This window comes from Urocitellus parryii, chromosome 10 (assembly GCF_045843805.1).
Source record: "Urocitellus parryii isolate mUroPar1 chromosome 10, mUroPar1.hap1, whole genome shotgun sequence".
NCBI lineage: Eukaryota > Metazoa > Chordata > Mammalia > Rodentia > Sciuridae > Urocitellus > Urocitellus parryii.
The window spans coordinates 138,039,483-138,057,478 of NC_135540.1; the positions used below are offsets into that span (position 1 = coordinate 138,039,483).

General features: G+C 46.1%; 1 protein-coding gene across 1 annotated transcript in view; it reads left to right on the forward strand.

The window, feature by feature from the left end:
* Hs3st1 (heparan sulfate-glucosamine 3-sulfotransferase 1) overlaps nt 1–17,253 on the forward strand; it is a 29,604-nt gene extending 12,351 nt beyond the window's left edge. Inside the window, exon 2 of the mRNA XM_026403897.2 lies at nt 16,128–17,253. Within this exon, the coding sequence (XP_026259682.2) occupies nt 16,236–17,171 (936 nt within the window). The 5' untranslated portion in view covers nt 16,128–16,235 and the 3' untranslated portion in view covers nt 17,172–17,253. The remainder of the gene's footprint in view (nt 1–16,127) is intronic.
* Nucleotides 17,254–17,996: the final 743 nt, after the last annotated feature.

The following is a 17,996-nucleotide window of genomic DNA, read 5'->3' on the forward strand; positions in this document are numbered from 1 at the left end:
TTGGCTCATGAGGAATTTAAGGTGACCCAGGGAAACGTCTTGTGGCTGAGGGCAGTGCCACTTGCACTGTCCTTTCCTGACCTGGCTCTTATCTGCATCATCCTATGCACTGTCCTCTCCCTGGCCTGAAGCCACCTGCTTCAGGGGCATCTCTACTCTTCCCAGTCTTGGAGGAGCAGCCTGCCCTGTCCCGTCCTGGTCACCAGCCGTGGTTCTTTAGCTGCACAAATTCCAACAGAGGCTGCAGCGAGACTCTGTGTGGCCATCAGTAGATTCTGCTGACCTGGGCTACCAGGCCCCACTCCTGTCCACCATCCTGTGTTGAAAATTGTCCTCCGGCAGCCTTTTCTTTCTTGAATAGTTCTGTAAGATTCCCTGATAAGCACTAATTGTGTCATAATGACATTCTTTAAAGACAGTAGATTAAGAGCCGCTTTGTGCTTGGGATTCTGCTCTTTCTCTGTGCTTGGCTCTGTGAAGCTATCAGCTCGGCAACAGTTCTGCACTTTCCCTGAATAATTTTTCAAAGGCGTCAGTTCTTGGAATGTTGTAGTTCCTTTTATTTTTTTTCCAACAATTATTTAAGCAGAGAAAAACTAGTTGTTATCAAATCTGAATTATTCCCATTGTTGTCCTTTCATTTTTCTCCTCAATGTAGTATCACTCAGCTGCGATGGATGGAGCATATAATCCCTGAACTCTTCCCTATGGGGAGTCTACCTCGTGTGGGTGCACTAGCTAGCATGCTGTATGTAATAGCTCTTCTAGTTCTCATGGCTGCCCATGAAGGTCAGCAGTGTTCCCCTTCTTGAGGAAAACTGAGGCTCAGACAGAAAAGTAGCATTTCCAATGGCATTTGGATTTAACCCCAAGAAGATTAAACCCACACCACTTTATTTATTGGCTTCTTTAGTTATGCACTTCAGCTTGGACTTTGTTTGAAAGTGTTGAACCTTGTTCTTGCCCTTGCCTGACCTCTGCATGTCTCTCAGGTGTCTTCTTATTCTTCTAATCTCCACATTTATTCTTCCTGGCCGCCTGTGAGTTGCCAATATCACATCTATTCCATAGTCTGTTTTATATTTGCACTGGACATGATTTTTCCACACCAAGTTTTCTTCTTACACCTGGGCTTCTTGGGGTGGGGCCCCATTTTCATCCTATATTCTTGGACTGGGCCCAGTAGAAACTGATCAAGGGAGTCTGCTTCTTGAGCAAACGTCAGCTATCCCCAGGCTGTGATGAATCTGCTACTTCTACAGTATAGAAAGGGAGGTAGGAGGATAGTAATTGTCATAAGATATCTTAGAATCCAAATTGGTGATGCACAATATTAGTAGTCTCCTTGTACAAAAAGAGATTCTGGAAAGAAAAATGTGGAAAGCCAATCCAGGAATCTCAGCACAATGGTCACAGCCTCATGTAGCTTGAATCATTGTATTTTGGACAAATCTAGTACATTTAGTTAGCTTTTCATCACTGCAACAATATATCAGGGACAGTCAATTTAAAAAGATGAAAATATTATTTGGGTTCACATTTTGGAGGTTTCAGTCTATGTTCAGTCGCTCAGTTATTTTTCTGCCTGTGGCAGGACATTACATCATGGTGGCAGCACATGACAGAGCAAGCTATGACAATGGAAAGCACAAACAGAGCGGAAGAGACTGGCATCCCACCATCCCCTGTGAAGGTCTATCCCTAGTGACTGTAATCTCCCATGAGGCCCCACGGGCTGGGGATCAAAACTTTCACAGACAGGCCTTGGGGGACACTTAACCAAAGATAGAAGCGTTTCATTTTCTGTGGCGTGTCGAACAGTAATGAATCCGATGGTGTAGTACCAATGTAGACTACAAAGCCAAACCTGAGGATCATACCAGCTTCTGGGACACAAATGTAGTTGTCACAGCTGAACTGCAATGTGACTCGGGGACCAAGGTGATGGAGGTCAGTTGTATTCTACAGACACCTATGAAAACTTGTTCTCATAGAATCAGTGTTAGGGTTGAAGAGTTGCAGGGCTTTGAGGCGTATGTCAGCTTTGTAATTGTGTGGATGGCCTTAGAGGGTGGCAGGGGTCTTGAAGCCCTAGCTCGTTGGTGGTTAGTACTTACACCCGCACCGTGGATTATTATGGCAGGTTCCTCTGGGAACCTCTGGAATTGGGTGCTTCCTGAGTGAGCCTTTACAATAGCCTGTCAGACCCGTGGACGTCACAAAAGTAGTGTCTCGGAGCCTATGGTAGGAAGGCCCCTTTTCTGCCCCCCTTATTCCCAGCCCCTTTGCTTTCCCTTCTTGTTCATGAAGAGGAGGTGGGAGAATACAACTGTTTAGAGGTGATAATTCATTTCTGCACCATCATTTTGTGATTTATAACACAGAACAAAACATTTCTAAATGTAATCTTAAATATTGTTTTCTTATTTCATAACACATTTATAAGGCAAAACTGGTTTCTATGGGTGAGAGAGTCTGCTATAAACTTCTGAGCATTGCTAACTGCAGTCTGTCCCTGTTCCTCTCCCAACCCAACCCTAATGTCATCTCCATTATTTTTTTTCCTATACCCTCTGTGGGCCTGAGCTAACTGGGGGAAGAGATGGCATGGATGTTGACTTTGTCTCCAATTCACTTCTCTATGATACTCAGCATGCCTATTCAAGTCTTGACTAAATTATAGCTACCATGGCCTGTTGATTTGGGCACATATCCTGTTTTCCTTCCCATTTTGCTTTCCTGTTTACATAGGAAGATGTTGAGTGCTGTATGTGGCAAGAACTAGGATGCTGGACATCTGGGACAGTTCTCCGGCCCCCTACTGTACCAGACAATTCTGTGTACTCCTGAATGTTGTGTGTATGGAGTGAGAAGCTGGGACTTAATCCCTGACCTCATGCATGCTAAGCACATGCTCTGCCTCTGAGCTAAACCCCAACAGTCACTCCCAAGCTGACATAACTCTTGTAAGCAGGCAAATTCTCTGGAGTAAACCTGTTTTCTCCAGCCCAGAAGGTCATTAAGTGACCCCCTTGGAGCCAGGAGAATGGAAATATTTTTCCACTACAAGCAAAGTTTCTTTGCCCCTGCCTCAGGCAGAAGATCTTTTTCCAATGGTATATTCTATTGTCCTTGAGAAACTTTTTATACAATACTTGTCTCATTTTATTCAGACCACTATATCCTATGATGACAACATAAATTGGAATTTTATTTTTTCCTTTCGAGGTGCTAGGGATTGAAACCATGGGTTGCTTATAGACAGGAAATTTATTTCTCACAGTTCTGGAGGCTGGAAAGTCAGAAATCAGAGTGCTATCATAGAAGAGAGTTCTGGTGAGATGCTCTTATAAGTTGCAAACTGTCACATTCCCATCATATTCCACATGGTGGAAAGAGCTTGAACTAGCTCGGGGACCTTTTCATTTCACAACAATCACATTAACAAGGGCTAATCACTTCCTAGAGGCCCTCGCCTCCAAAACCATTACAATGGGAAGTATATTTCAACATATGAATTTTGGAGCTGCACAAACATTCAATTCCATCATTGTCCATCTTCTGCTGCTATAACAGAATACCTGAGGCTAGGTAATTTGCATAAAGAGAAATATATTTGATTTATGGTTTCTGAATCTGAAAGCATGGAAGCTGGCATCAGGTGTGGGCTGTCATGCTGCATCATTTCATGACAGAGGGAGGAAGGACAAGAGAGGTTCTCAAGCAAGAAATTGTAGCCTCGAGTCCCTTTATAATCCAACCATGTGTGTGGATCCATCATGGTCTAAGCACCTCCCATTAGGCCCTGCCTACCAAGACTGCTGCATCTGGAATTAAGTCTCCAGTTCTTGCATTTTGGAGAACATATTCAAACAAAAGCAGGTTCATAGCAGACAGTATTTTTCTCTTCATCTGATTCTGTCCCCATAATGACTGAACTTTTTTATAGCTTGCCCCATCTCACTATCCACCTCTCCACCAGGTCCAAGCTTCAGTTCTTATCCACTGAATGTGTGCTAAGTCGGATCTGATCACAATGAGCCTCGATTTGAGAGACCTTCCCCCAGGAGGGTCTTCTTTCCTACTAAAGGTGGTTTAACTGCCTTTATCAATGAGACCTTAGCAGCTTAGAAATGGAATGCATGTGGCTACCCTTTCCTGTGTAGTGTTTGATAAGTGACCAGCCTGGTGGAAGTGACAAGACTTTGGGGTTAACTTTTAGCAGTGACCGTTTCATTTGGAATTTAGGATAATTGTTAAGAAAAGTAGATGTTTTTTTTTTAATTCCATTTTAAGGTGGATATGAAAAGATTTTTGAATTGGTGCCCCAGTTGTTTCCCTTTGTCAGTGAGGCCTGGAGTATTTCATGTCTTGTTCAAGGTCATAGGAAACATGGGCAGAACTCAGGCATAAACCCCAGCTCCTCACCTCCAGCTCAGCACCCCAACCACTCTCAAGCATTGACCCCTCCAAGTCAAGAACTGTGTGGAGATGAATTTCACAATATTATCTGAGTTAGTGACATTGATTGCCTGGATAGAACCCTATTAGCCACCCCAATTGGAGACAGAGTCTGATAGTGACAGTGACTGACACTTCTTTTGGTGTTTTCATCTGCTGGGCCCTTTCTTTAACCCTTCCTGCAGTAGTATCTTGTTCGATGCTCTTGATGTCCCATGAAGCTGGTACTATTGCCAGGCCCATATGTCAGATGAGGAAATGAGGTGCATGCTGGGCTCTTTGGCTCACAAAGCTAATCCTAGCAGCTAGAGAGGCTCAGACAGGAGGATTATAAGTTCAAATCAGCCTCAGCAACTTAGTGAGACCCTGTCTAAATAAAATATAAAAAGGACTGGGGATGTGGCTTAGTGGTTAACTGCCCCTTGGTTCAATCCCCTGTACAATTAGAAAAAGAAGAAGGGAAGAAAAAAAAAATTGAGGCACATGAGTCACATGGCACATGGCAGCCTCTTGGTCACATAGAGGGAGCCCAAGCAGGATCAGGATTGAAACCCACATTTTAACCATCTGCATCCCATTCTGAGCTCCAATAATTTTTCCAGATGATTCCAGAATCTCTTCTCCCCCTTCCTGGTCTCAAATGCTTTATTAAGTAATAACAAATAATATTTTAAAGGCATAAATTATAAATCAATCATTTTGTGTCAATATTCAGAAGCAATGAATGACAAGGCCCGTGACGACTTACTTGACATGTGCCATTGCATGTGAGCTGGAGACGTTGGATTTACAATAAGAGATTGCTGAGAGGGTGGTGTCGAGGGCAAGATCTGGGTGGTATTGTAACTCAGGGTAGATTACATGACATTTAAATATTTTAAGATGAACAAGATAATAAAACAGGTATGCCCTGTTTAAAGTAAATCATTGTGGATAAATTCAGCTTGAATGAGAGGCACATGAGGCAATAATTCATTTTGTGAAACCCAAAGCATCAGAATAAAGGGAATAGAACTTGAATAGCATTTTACATGTTTTTCAAGTAAGGGACAAATGGAAGTCACAGCAGTGGCGGGCGGAGGAGGAACTAGGCACAGTGCTTTACTCGGTGCTATCACATTGACAGCAGCAGATTTATTTAAAAAAAGGAAAAATATGGCCAACATAAACTCAAAACATGCTTCCCGGCCCCTCTTTCTTTGTTCCCATTCCAGGTTCCTGGAGCTCCGTGCAGGCTGGCTGATACCACAGTCACCGGTCTCTCCGTGGCTCATTTTGTGGTGCCTGGCAATACAAATGGTCCCTGACTTATAATGGTTCAACTTTCAGTATTTCAACTCTAGGATGGTATGAAAGAGAAAGGCATATTTTGAATTTTGAATTTTGAGCTGTTCCTAGGCTAGTGATACCTGGTACAATCCTGTCCTTCCATGCTCCACAGCAGCAGTGAGAGGTGGCTCCCAGTTACCCAAGGTGTGACCAGGGGAACAACGGATACTCTACACTGTGCCATGCAGCTAGGCTGGGCTGTTCGGTGGGTCACATGTGCTCAATGCATTTTCGACTTAATGATATTTTCAGCTTATGGGGGACATAACCCCATGGTGTGTGATCAGGACATAACCCATATGAGTCAAGGAGCACGTGCACTCAGTACCTACTTCAATATTTGTTTTTAAATGATTGTGATAAACCAAGCATGAATGTGCCAAAATATCCTGAGTAAAAGTTTTCAAAAATTTCCATTAACTGTCCCTAAGTCAGAACCTGTCTGCGCTGAAGTGGCATTGCTGGAATTTGTGCTCAGGACCCATTTCTCGTTCCTCTACTGTGTTTCTAAGTTCCTCAGGAGACACTGCAGCCTCTGAAAGTTCCTACTGCCTTGTGTCCACCATCCCCTGCCTTAACCTGAGTGCCCAGCCTGGGTGCATCACTGTTCCACTCTCCATGTGGGACTTTCCTTTATTTTACTTTTATGTGGTGCTGAGGATCGAACCCAGTGCCTCAAGCATGCTAGGCAAGCACTCTACCACTGGGCCACAGCCCCAGTCCCCCTACTTGTGGGACTTTCTACAGAGCAAACTCCAGGTCTCCTTCAAGACTATGTCCACACACCACCTTTCCTGTGGCCTCCTACCAGGCGCTGCCTGCTCCTCTAGGTCCATCTCTCCCCTTGGGCTCTGGTTGGCCTAGCTCCATCCGTGTCTACTCTGAAACCCAGGGCTTGGCTCCTTCCAGGTCTGTCTTCCAATTACAGGGCTCTCACTTAGGACAGTGAATGGACAACTCTGTGTCTCCAGGAACTCAGGACAGTCTTTGAAACCATGTATATGCCTCGTTCGTAACAATGAGTGATCCCCCTATGTGTGATGAGGAGTAGCTTAGTCTCATGTCTTTGTTTTTCCACTTATTACATTAATAAAAACCAGGTCATATTGCAAAGATATCCCTAGTTGAATCTTGAAAAATCCAGAGATCAGACCACCCTGGCCTCTGGCCTCTGGTCTCCAGCAAGTTCTGCCAGAGTTGGCAGCAGCTCCTTGCCATAGTCCCCACCTGCCAACTGGCTCCACACATGGATGTCATCTGCCTGAATCCAGGAGGCAGTTCTGTAGTTCTGTGTTTACACAGCTGAAGGGGACCCACACAAGCTCTTTCCTCCCCTGCTATTTAGCTCCTGGTGATGTGTCAGTCAGCCGGGGCCACTGTCAGCGAACAGGACAGATTGGCTCAACAGCTGCCATTTATTCCTCTCACTCTGGGTGCTGGAAGCCCAAGATCAAGGTGTTGGCATTCTCAGTTCCTGGAGGTCCCCTCCTTGGTTTGCACATGGCCACCTTCTCCCTGTCTTCACACGGTAGAGAAAGAGAACGATGGTCCTGTCCTGTCCTTTCCAGGGCCCCACCTTCATGACCTCGTGTCAACCTCACCATCTCCCAAAGTTCTCCCCTTCAGATCCCCTCACACGGTGGGGTCAAGGTTTTAATGCCTGAGGATTGGCAGGACCCAAGCTTTCAGTGTGTCATAGACTGAAGAAATGAAACAAATCCTCACTGTGCCTCTGACCATCCCAGAGAAAGAATTCCCTTTGGTTCTGACCTATCTGATTCTCATCTTCCCCGGGGCCAGCTCACAGGAAGAGCAGATCCCCATGTGTCCGGAGTTCAATGGCGAGGGAAGGAGACCTTGGTTTCCTTCAGCTCAGCCCCCACAGGCCCGACTTTGAGGTTCCTATTCTTTGCCAAACTCAGTTTCCTTTTCTGCAAAATCATAAGACAGAACAAGATGAAGGCACATGACCCTTTGGCCTCCCATGCCGCTAGGATCTTTTATGTCACTTTCTGGAGAAACCCACAGGGTTTGTGGGTGCTCACTACCTGTGGAGTGATGAGTGACCCAGGGGGGCTTCCGCAGCCGAGATGGCACCTGGCAGAGGGTGCAGGGTGAACCCTACCTGGGCCAGCGCTGAAGCCACCCATTCCAGAGTGAGCCGAGGCAGCCCAGCCTCCCCTCTGCTCGCAGAGCCCTGTTTCCACTCAGCTGCACTGAGTAATAGGAGAGGCCCTGTCCGCCCTCCTGTCACAGAGCTCTGCCACGCACTGCCTGTGCCAGTGTGTTTCTGCGTCTGATGAAGGATTTATTTAGGTCACTGCTGCCTTCTCTCCCCAGCAATGCAGATGAAGCACTCAGAGAGCCAGCCTCCTCCTCCTCCACCCGTGGGGGCCTGCCACTGCACACACCTGGCTGGCGGCATTCATTCGGGAGGCATTTATAAAGGACCTGCTTCGTGCCCTTCCACAAGCAGGGAGCCTGGATAATTTCTATTGTCGCTGTCCTTTCTTCCTTGAGCCTCTGTCTGGTTGAGTCACTGCAGTACTTTGGATCGTGAACAAATGCGTTTGACTAATTATCATCCCTGAATCCCATTTAGACCATGCAGCATTTTTCTTTTTTAGAGACAAAAATAGCTACCATCATGTGAAGGCTTGCCACGGGCCAGGCAATATGGCAATATCTGAAGTACCCTGTATATACTGTTTATTTTAATCCTCACCATAAATATATAAGACCAATGTGTTTGATCTCAGGCTTCTAGTTCCAGGGCTTTCTTGGGGATTTTAAATTATGGGACTGAGATTCAAGCCTGGGGTTTGGGGCTCTAAATCCTCTGCTAATTCCAGTAAACCCCCCCTGTAACCCAGTCCTCCCATAATACTACCTCTGTAATCAGCCAGGTCCCTGTGTGTGTTGTCTACCACAGTGGTTTTTAATCCTGGAATCAAAAAAACAAACCATCTCAATCACAGTAAGAAATCAAGAAAAGGCAGAGAACACCCTTCCACAAGCACCCACTTTCCAAGCCTATTCTAGGGATTCCAGCTACCCTGTGAAGGTCTTAGGAATGCAGAGTCTCAAACCTCTCCCCAGTCCTTCTGGAATAAAGTCTGCCTTTTTAAATGGACCTCCAAGTTGCTCTGTGCCTCCTGCTGTTGGGAAGGATCTATGCCAGGTTATTGTATCCTGCATGCAGAGCTGTGGTCACCTCCCTCTGCACCGTTCATCCCAACCCTGGGGCTCTAGTCTTCTCTAAAGTGAAGTATAGTGTTTGTGAGGTGACATCAGGTCACACTGTGGAGCATTTTATACTTACCATTTACCATGGAGCATTCAGAGGCTCCCAGACAACATTGAGATTAAATCTTTGCCTCCAAATTCCTGATTCTGGAAGGATACCATGCTACCTCCCTTGGGGGTCTCCAAGGCATCTCCATCCTTGCATGCTAGAAAGTTATGTTCATTATCCAGTTAACCTTTTACAAATGTGGTACCCCCAGCATTACCCAGGACTCATGGGGGCATAGAATGCCTGGAAGTGTTGCATCTCAAGAGGCTCAATCTTTCTCAAGGGGAAAGTGGGGCCAATTACACTTCATTTCCCCCAGCCATTAAATGTGGTCCAAGGAAAGGTATTAACAGGTGTGGTGGGTCTTTGCTCTCCTACCCTGAACTCTTTGCACTCCACCCCACCACACAGCGATTACCATAAGTCCAAACCACAGTGAATGTCAACATCTGTTGATGAGTGTCATGTATAGGCAATTTCAAGAAAATAAATATTTATGCAGGTCTCGAAATATCAGTGTCCTTTCGCAGACTGACAGGCACACGCTCAACTCTTCCCTGTCTCTAAGTTTCCGAGATGACCTGCCAAGGATGAAAATTTGACACCATGGCAACAGGCTATTAAGTAATTGTACGAAAGATGAAAGTGAAGACATTTTTGACTCTTCAAGATGAACAAACAACCTTACACTTTTGATTGCCTGGAAGTTTAGTTGCATAAAAAATGACAGTTCTGTTGTTGAAGCTGTCTTTATTCAGGTTTCAGTACATTCCAGAAATTAAATCACTCGACACTATGGGATGCTTGGAGGAAGCAGCTTTTCACGGCAGTACTTTAGGTCCCCTAATTTCTGCTATCTTATGCTTATGTGTAAGCTCCATGTGGAATGCACTCCCCCACTGCCCACAGGGATGCAGCCCCACTGAGGGGGGTGGGCAAGCATGGCAAGGCCTTTGGAGATGATGGCTCATGGAATCTGTTTTTGATCCTCCCTGATTCTGTGACCTTGAGGAGGTCATGCAACCTTAGTAGCATGCTTCCCTATCTACCAGGGTTCCAGGCAGGCTATTGATGTTTGTTGAATGCCTACTATGTGCCAGGCCTAAGCTACCTACTGGGCATGAGTAGCCTTATTTAATCATGATGACACCCTGATGAAGTAGGCGTAAGTCCCTTCTATAGTGGGGCACACTGAGGTCCCCAGAGGAAGGACACTTACCTGATCTTTCTTGTTTTTCCCTACTCCTCACCATCTTTTCACCACTTAACCACATAAAATAAAGCCACCTCTCCATAGTGTGGCAAGTCTTAGAAGAGAGAATTTATATGCAAATGATCACCTTACCTCCAGGCACACAGTGATACTCAGCAAGTGATCATTCCCTTTCCACCTCTTGTTAAATCCCATAAACTACTTGGGCTGAGTGTTTTGATCACTGTGTACCATAGACAGTTCTTCGCCCATGCCAGCCAAGTCACCTTCCTGTCGGGGTCTGAGAAGCTGGCCTGCAGACAGGGGGATGGCAGGTGTCTCTGTTCCTAGTGCATTCAATTTACCTCTCGTGAAATATTCTACATACTTCATTTGATCCACGAATCTTTTCCAGTGGTGGGACTAAGAGAATATATTATAGTTAATTACATTTGAAATCTAGGTCATGATGTGAATTATGTAATAAGGAGACTTAAGGAGAAAATTAAAATATTTTCGAAGGGTTATTTCATAGCTTTCCCTCCTTTTTAATTAAAATGTTTTCTAGACTCTCAGGTGATTGAGTCCAATCACCAGTAGGAGTGGGGAGTCCTCCTTTCAACATCTGGTTTCCACTTGACTCTCTAGGGAGGGAAGAGTTGCTAATACTTGATGAAGTAGTTTGCATAAACTGTCAAGTTTCTCTTTCTGCTAAATTAAAACCCTTCCCTAGTAACTTCTAGTCATTGGCCTAAGTGTCCACGGTATTGGAAGACTTCAGGCAGCAAGTAGGGCCTCTGGCATGTACTAAGTACCAGAAATCACACCAGACCCTGGGCTATGCAGCAGAGGCAGACGAAACACCAACAGAGTGACAGTGTGTGGTGCTAAGTGCAGGCAGTCCCCAAGCAATGTGTATATGAGGACTAGAATGTGGGATGATGTGCCAGGAAGTGATTAAAAGAGAGAGGCTCATGCTGCAGGGAGAGCTGGTGTTTGAAATAAAATCCAAATGACAAGAAAGAGTCAGCCTTAGAAAGCCACGGGAGCAGAAAATTCCATGGCCACAGTTGGTGGGCTCATAGGGACAGAAAGGTGCGCTAGGCTAGAGCTTGGCTGTAGGACCACGTTGAGGCCTGTGGGGCAGTCCGGTAGGTCCCATTTTAGCCATCTCCAACCTAGGAAAGAAGTTGGAACGAATTCCAAGGGCAAGGGAAGCCTCCATCTGGAAACTGCTGTGGTCCTCTGCCTAGTGTGTGGTCAATATCTTCACAGTCAAGATCTTGTGCTGCTCATGGAGAGGACTTGGGTCCTTTGAAGTCTTGAAACTCAGGGACTGGCTTGTCACTGCAACACCCAGAAAGCAACCTCTCTGATAAGGGAAGTAAACAGAGAGGTGGCCAGACCTCCCTTTGGGACCTATTGTCCCTCTGCAAAAGGAAGGAGGGTTCCCTTTGCCTGTGCTAGCCAGGCTGGCTCTTCAAAGAAACCCTGCCCTTCAGCCAAGAATTGGTGCCAGGTGTGGATGTTCAAGAGGACTGAAGGAAAACCAAGAGGCCCAGTGACCAGAAAGCAGATGCCCTGATTCTTGGTGGAGAATCAAACCCAGGGGTGACTAACCCCAGGCCTTGCCAAGGAGCAAGGCTCCATCGTGCCTTCTCATGCTGAGTTTGATCCCTAGTTCTGCCTATTGCTTCCTCCACAGACCACTTCATTCCTCTGAGCCTTGGTTTTGACCCTAAGATTGTTTCCTTGAGGGATCATGGTGAAGTGAGCAGAAAGATAGTGGTATGCTGAGCTGCCAGCCCAGGGCCTGCCGAATGCAGATGCCTCAGATGGGAGATGTGGTCCTTGCAGTTGCCAAGGGACATGGCCCCTACTCCAGGTGCCGTGGAGCACTCTGTCTCCAAGCCCTTAGCAGCTATGGTCTCCCAAATTTCAGGAAGTGGCTGGTGTTCAGTATTACCTGGCTCATTCCTTGTGGGGGAATAGTACATGGATCTCTGCTCTTTGCAAGTGCACACTCACTTTCTTGGTCCTTGTTCTGCTCAAGAGCTCCTCCTCTGTGAGAGGGGAGAGCATCTCACTATGATGAGAGAGCTTTCAGATGAAGAGCACGGCTGTGCCCACTGCCCTCTGTGCCCTGCACCTCAGTTGCTGCATGTCACGTGGACCTGGGGTGAGCAGTGAGGGGAGAGATACACACACTTGGTGTTCAAGGCTTAGTACCAAAGGATGCATAACAGCTTCTTCATTGTTTATAGAGCTTGTATGTCAGAGCAATGGCATTTGGATATCTTGGGTTACCAAAAATACATTAGTTGGCTTTTGATGTGGCTCTTTGAAAATTTACAAGTGCAGATGTAGCTCACACTATATTTTTGTTGGACAGCCCTGGTACATTTTATCTTATTTCACCCTTAGATAGAGTAATAATTGGAGGGTGGTGGAAACGTTATCATTTAAAAGATGAAGAAACTGAGAGAGGCTAAGTTGCTTTCACTAAAATCAAAACTAGAGCCAGGACTCTGATGGCACAGCCCGTGTGCTTCCCTCAGACCCCTCTACTGAAAAGAACAAATGGATGTGTTCAACACCTGATGCATGTACCCAGTGTGTTGGTGGCTGAGGCATTGTCACTGCTGGGTACGTTGTTGGGCTTTTCTTCTTTGGGACCCCCAAAACGCTGTCATCATTTTACCTTAAGACCATTTTCTTGGGAGACAGTGGCCTCCAAACTATAGGGTTAGAGTCCAGGACCCAAAAGTTCTAGGCCCAGAGAGTCTCCATGACTGTGGGCAAGTCACCTCGGGGCCTCCTCAACAATGAAATGAAAAGCAAGGACTAAGGACTGTTTTCTGCTTTGAGGTTTGAAATCCCATGTCAAGGTCCAAGTGGCCTAGATATGGGCTGATGGCTCACCTGAACTTGAAGATCTTTCCTGGCCTGAGAATGTCATGAAAAGGCCCGGAAATTCTGTGTGTGTCACTAGGAAGTCCAACTATCAAACCACGACAAGAAATTAACTCCCAGTGGCTACTGTTTATGCATATTTACTCCATTACATATGTTAATATGTCACATGTGTTAATGAATATATGTTATATTTAGACGTGCTGCATACATATATAGTTTTATACACACATCAAAGACTTATTAAACATGTATCTATAGCTGTGTCGAGAGCCCTGCGTATGTGTGTGTACATGTTTATATTTATTTCATGTACATATATAGGACATTAGCTGAATTTTTTCCCACACACCTCAAATATTTTTGGAATGAAAAACAACTAGACATAAGTAAATTCATTTTTGGAAAGCGTTAAAGCAGAAACCAGGAGATTTTGAACTACTAACTGCCCAGTTTTTTTTGTTTTTTTTTTTAATAAAGGACAAACTATATTTAGTTTCTTCTCTGCTGTCTGCTGGCAATTCCCCTTTAGGGAGAAATCCCAGATGCACACTCTGCTGACGAGAATGCCTGGTGTTAGCGTGGAAAGAGCACCAATATAAAGAGTCAGATAATATAAATTTCAGCTCTGGCCGCTGCCTCTGTCCCATAGGTGTTGAATAATTCGCATCCCATTGCTTCCTGAGTCTGGATGCAGAACTAAGAGAGGGGCCAACAGGGCCTACTACACAGAGGCTGCTCTCTAGCGCATAGGAGCTACTGCCTCCCTCACTTTGCCCTCTCCCACCAATTGCCAGTGTGCGCGCGCCCACAGACACAGGTATACGTACACACCCCCAAACATGTAAAGAGCAAACACAACTGGTCCCGTTTGGTTGACCCACATGAACACTGAGAAGGAAGTGAAATTTGAAACAGTCTGAGACTTTCAGCTGAGTAAAGCAAAGGACCCATTGCATGCAGCTCATCCCAGTAGCTGAACCAAACTAGAAACACCTGCTGCTTTGTCGTCCCTCCCTAGAGACTATTTCCCCTAAAGAATTTTGTGGCTGATGGTCCCTTCTCCCATGTTCTGTGTGTGGTTCTCTGTGTCCAACTAGTCACTGCTCACTTTCAATATGTTTTCCAAAGCCTATAACCCTGTACCTGAGACAGATACATCAACTGGCTTGATCATCCAAAGGGAAGCCCGGGATTTGTTCTTTGTTTATACAGTCTGATAATGTTTTAAACCAATGAAGTGAGTTTTAAACCTGAGGGATCCTCTTGGTGCAGAAGAGTTTTACTGGCTTTCTGAACCCTATAGTCCCCTTGCTGGGCCTGCCTCCAACTCTTCCCTTAACGTGTTTAAACAGGAGTAACTTATATGAAAGCTTCCAATCTCCCTTTGGGGAGAGTTCACACAGGTTGTTGTATAGAAAGCATCATCCCTTGACGCTTGTCCACATTTGGGACCCTTAGCTTCTAGCCCCACAGTCTCTGTGACCTTAAGGGACTTTATTGTCTGAATGTGATAAATCCCAACATAGGAGACATTTGGCAGAGGAGAGGCAGTTGGTGGAAAGAGAACCCTGCATTAGAGTTTTGAATTTAGGCTCTGAATTTTGAAAAAGATGAAATATTTGTGTCCTTAGACAGGCCTTGTATCTACGCAGTGGTGGTGACAGTTTTCCTGGTTTCCTCTCTTACGCTGGAGTGTTGTGATGACAATCATCTGAGACAACCGTGAGCCACTTTATGTATTGTAAAGCCTGGTACACAAGAAGGCCGTTTGCTCTTTCTGGTAGCCTCACCTTTTTAATCCCTCTGGGCCTACTTCAAACATTTCCTTTTCTCTGCAGACTTTCCCAGTTGTTTCAGGCAAATGAAAGAACAGGTGTCCTCACAGAACCCCACAGAACTCCCATCATAACATACAGCACCCTGCTGCCTGGAGTCAGGTTGCACCTGTTATCATTTGACAGATTCATCCGCAAAGCACACCAGCCCAGACTCCGTGATTCAAAACCACAATCACATATTCTCTCTCAGGAACCAGGACATTTGTGCTGTACACAGTGGACTTGCGGGGCCACTCTGCTGCACGAATCTCTCACCTTCCCTTGAGATCAGCAGTTGGCCAGATCACTTTCTTCTCATGGTGATGTCACAAATGCTGGATGCAAAGCTCTTGAGAAAGGGTTTGGTCTGGATGTTGTCATGTCTGTTCACATGGTACCACGGTCCAAGCCAGAATCAAGTTGCTGAGAAGCACCCTGCTCCACAAAGAGGCCATGGCAAGGACCGGGTGCTGGGGGAAGAGCTGGGACTCAGTCTTGGACATGGGTTCATCTGCCCTATTAAATTAGGAGCCCCTTACTGGGGAGGTGGGATGCAGAAACAAAGACTGCTTCTGCACCATCTGCCCCTGTGCCAGGAGGGGCTGCCAGGTGCTAGATATTTCACTGACGTTTGCTGAAGTCCAAAGGATTTTTCCAACTCTTTTCTTTATAGCAGAGGTTGGCAAATTATGGCTGGTGGGGGCAAGTCTGGTCCTGTTTGGGTGGGGCTAGCAAGCCAAACATGTAAGTGGTTGCAAAAAGAAAACAAATAAAAGAGAATAATAGTAATATGAATAATATTTAATATTGGAATTTCAGCATCCATAGAGAAAGTTTGGTTGGAGTCCATCCACACCCATTCCTTTGTCTATTCTTTTGTTGCTTTAGATGGGTAACAGCACAGTTGGAACTGGAGTTGCCTTAGAGACCATATGTCCCCCAGAGCCGAAAATATTTACTCTCTAGGCTTTTACTGAGAATGTCTGCCACCCCCTGCTTTACAGGATACAGAAAGAGAGAGAGTCCTGGGGAGGTGGATATAGCACCCAGGTCTACAGTTGTCACCTGGATTATCCCTGTGTTTATTGGGGGTTAATATTTTCCCTTTCCTCTTTAGTAATTGGCAGCCTGGGACGCTCATGCACCACTGACTAGGAGGCATTCCCTGCTGAGAGCTTCATGACCCAGCGGTGCGGGGCCCAGTGAAGCCACCGTGGTGTCCAGCATGGCCGCGCTACTACTGGGCGCGGTGCTGCTGGTGACACAGCCGCAGCTGGTGCCTTCCCGCCCTGCGGCCTCCGGGATGGAGCCCAATCAGCAGGAGCTCCTGCGGAAAGCAGGCACCCTCCGGGATGACATGCAAGACAGCGGGGCCACCAACGGCTCTGCCCAGCAGCTGCCGCAGACCATCATCATCGGAGTGCGCAAGGGCGGCACCCGCGCACTGCTGGAGATGCTCAGCCTGCACCCCGACGTGGCAGCCGCAGAGAACGAGGTGCACTTCTTCGACTGGGAGGAGCATTACAGCCACGGCCTGGGCTGGTACCTCAGCCAGATGCCCTTCTCCTCCCCGCACCAGCTCACGGTGGAAAAGACCCCCGCCTACTTCACGTCGCCCAAAGTGCCTGAGAGAGTCCACAGCATGAACCCTTCCATCCGGCTGCTGCTCATCCTGCGAGACCCGTCGGAGCGCGTGCTGTCAGACTACACCCAAGTGTTCTACAACCACATGCAGAAGCGCAAGCCCTACCCGTCCATCGAGGAGTTCCTGCTGCGGGACGGCCGGCTCAACGTGGACTACAAGGCGCTCAACCGCAGCCTCTACCACGTGCACATGCAGAACTGGCTGCGCTTCTTCCCGCTGCGCCACATCCACATCGTGGACGGCGACCGCCTCATCAGGAACCCCTTCCCCGAGATCCAGAAGGTCGAGAGGTTCCTGAAGCTGTCGCCCCAGATCAACGCCTCGAACTTCTACTTTAACAAAACCAAGGGCTTTTACTGTCTGAGGGACAGTGGCCGGGACCGCTGCTTACATGAGTCCAAAGGCCGGGCTCACCCCCAGGTCGACCCCAAACTACTCAACAAACTGCACGAATATTTCCACGAGCCAAATAAGAAATTCTTCGAGCTGGTGGGCAGGACATTTGACTGGCACTGATTGGCAGTAAGCTAGGCTCAGAGCCTTTCCAATTGTAACTTCTGGTTGTACATCTAGAGGGAAAAAGAGTTTTAAAAGGGCATTTAAGCTATAATTTATTTGTAAAAATCCATAAATTACTTCTGTACAGTATTAGATTCACAATTGCCATATATACTAGTTATATTTTTCTACTTGTTAAATGGAGGGCATTTTGTATTGTTTTTCATGGTTGTTAACATTGTGTAATATGTCTCTATATGAAGGAACTAAACTATTTCACTGAAAAAAAAAATAGATTTTTCTGGAAATGATGTCTTTTCTTGAATATAATTAACTTGCCCCCAACTCAGAAGAGTTATCTGTGTTGCATTCATTGCAGAATCTATATTCTTCTGTTACTTGGGAAAAAAAAAATGTCTTCATGGCTATTATGGTCCTCTTTCCCTCCTCTCCTTTCTGTTTGGTTCTTTTAATTTTTAATGTTTCACTGTGGTCATCAGCTTTATTTTTTTTTCCTACTTGCATTGTAAGATGTATCTTCATTGAGATTCCCTATTATTTTTGGAGTTGGCACTTTTACCCACTCCCAACATCAGCCTGAATGTGAATTTTAACCCTATGTACAAAGTGGATAAGGTGATATTAAGGATGGAGAAGCAGGGAATAACTGGCAAGAAGATCCCTATCATCCAGCTTTGCCTCAAAGGGTGTTTGCACATATTTCTGATCTCATCATTGGGCAAAACCTACAATAAACAGGATTAAATCCTTGGCTTTCAAAATGGTCTTGGGGCTGTGTACTTGGCCCCGGGTGACAACTGACCTCCAGAAAGCTACTTGGAA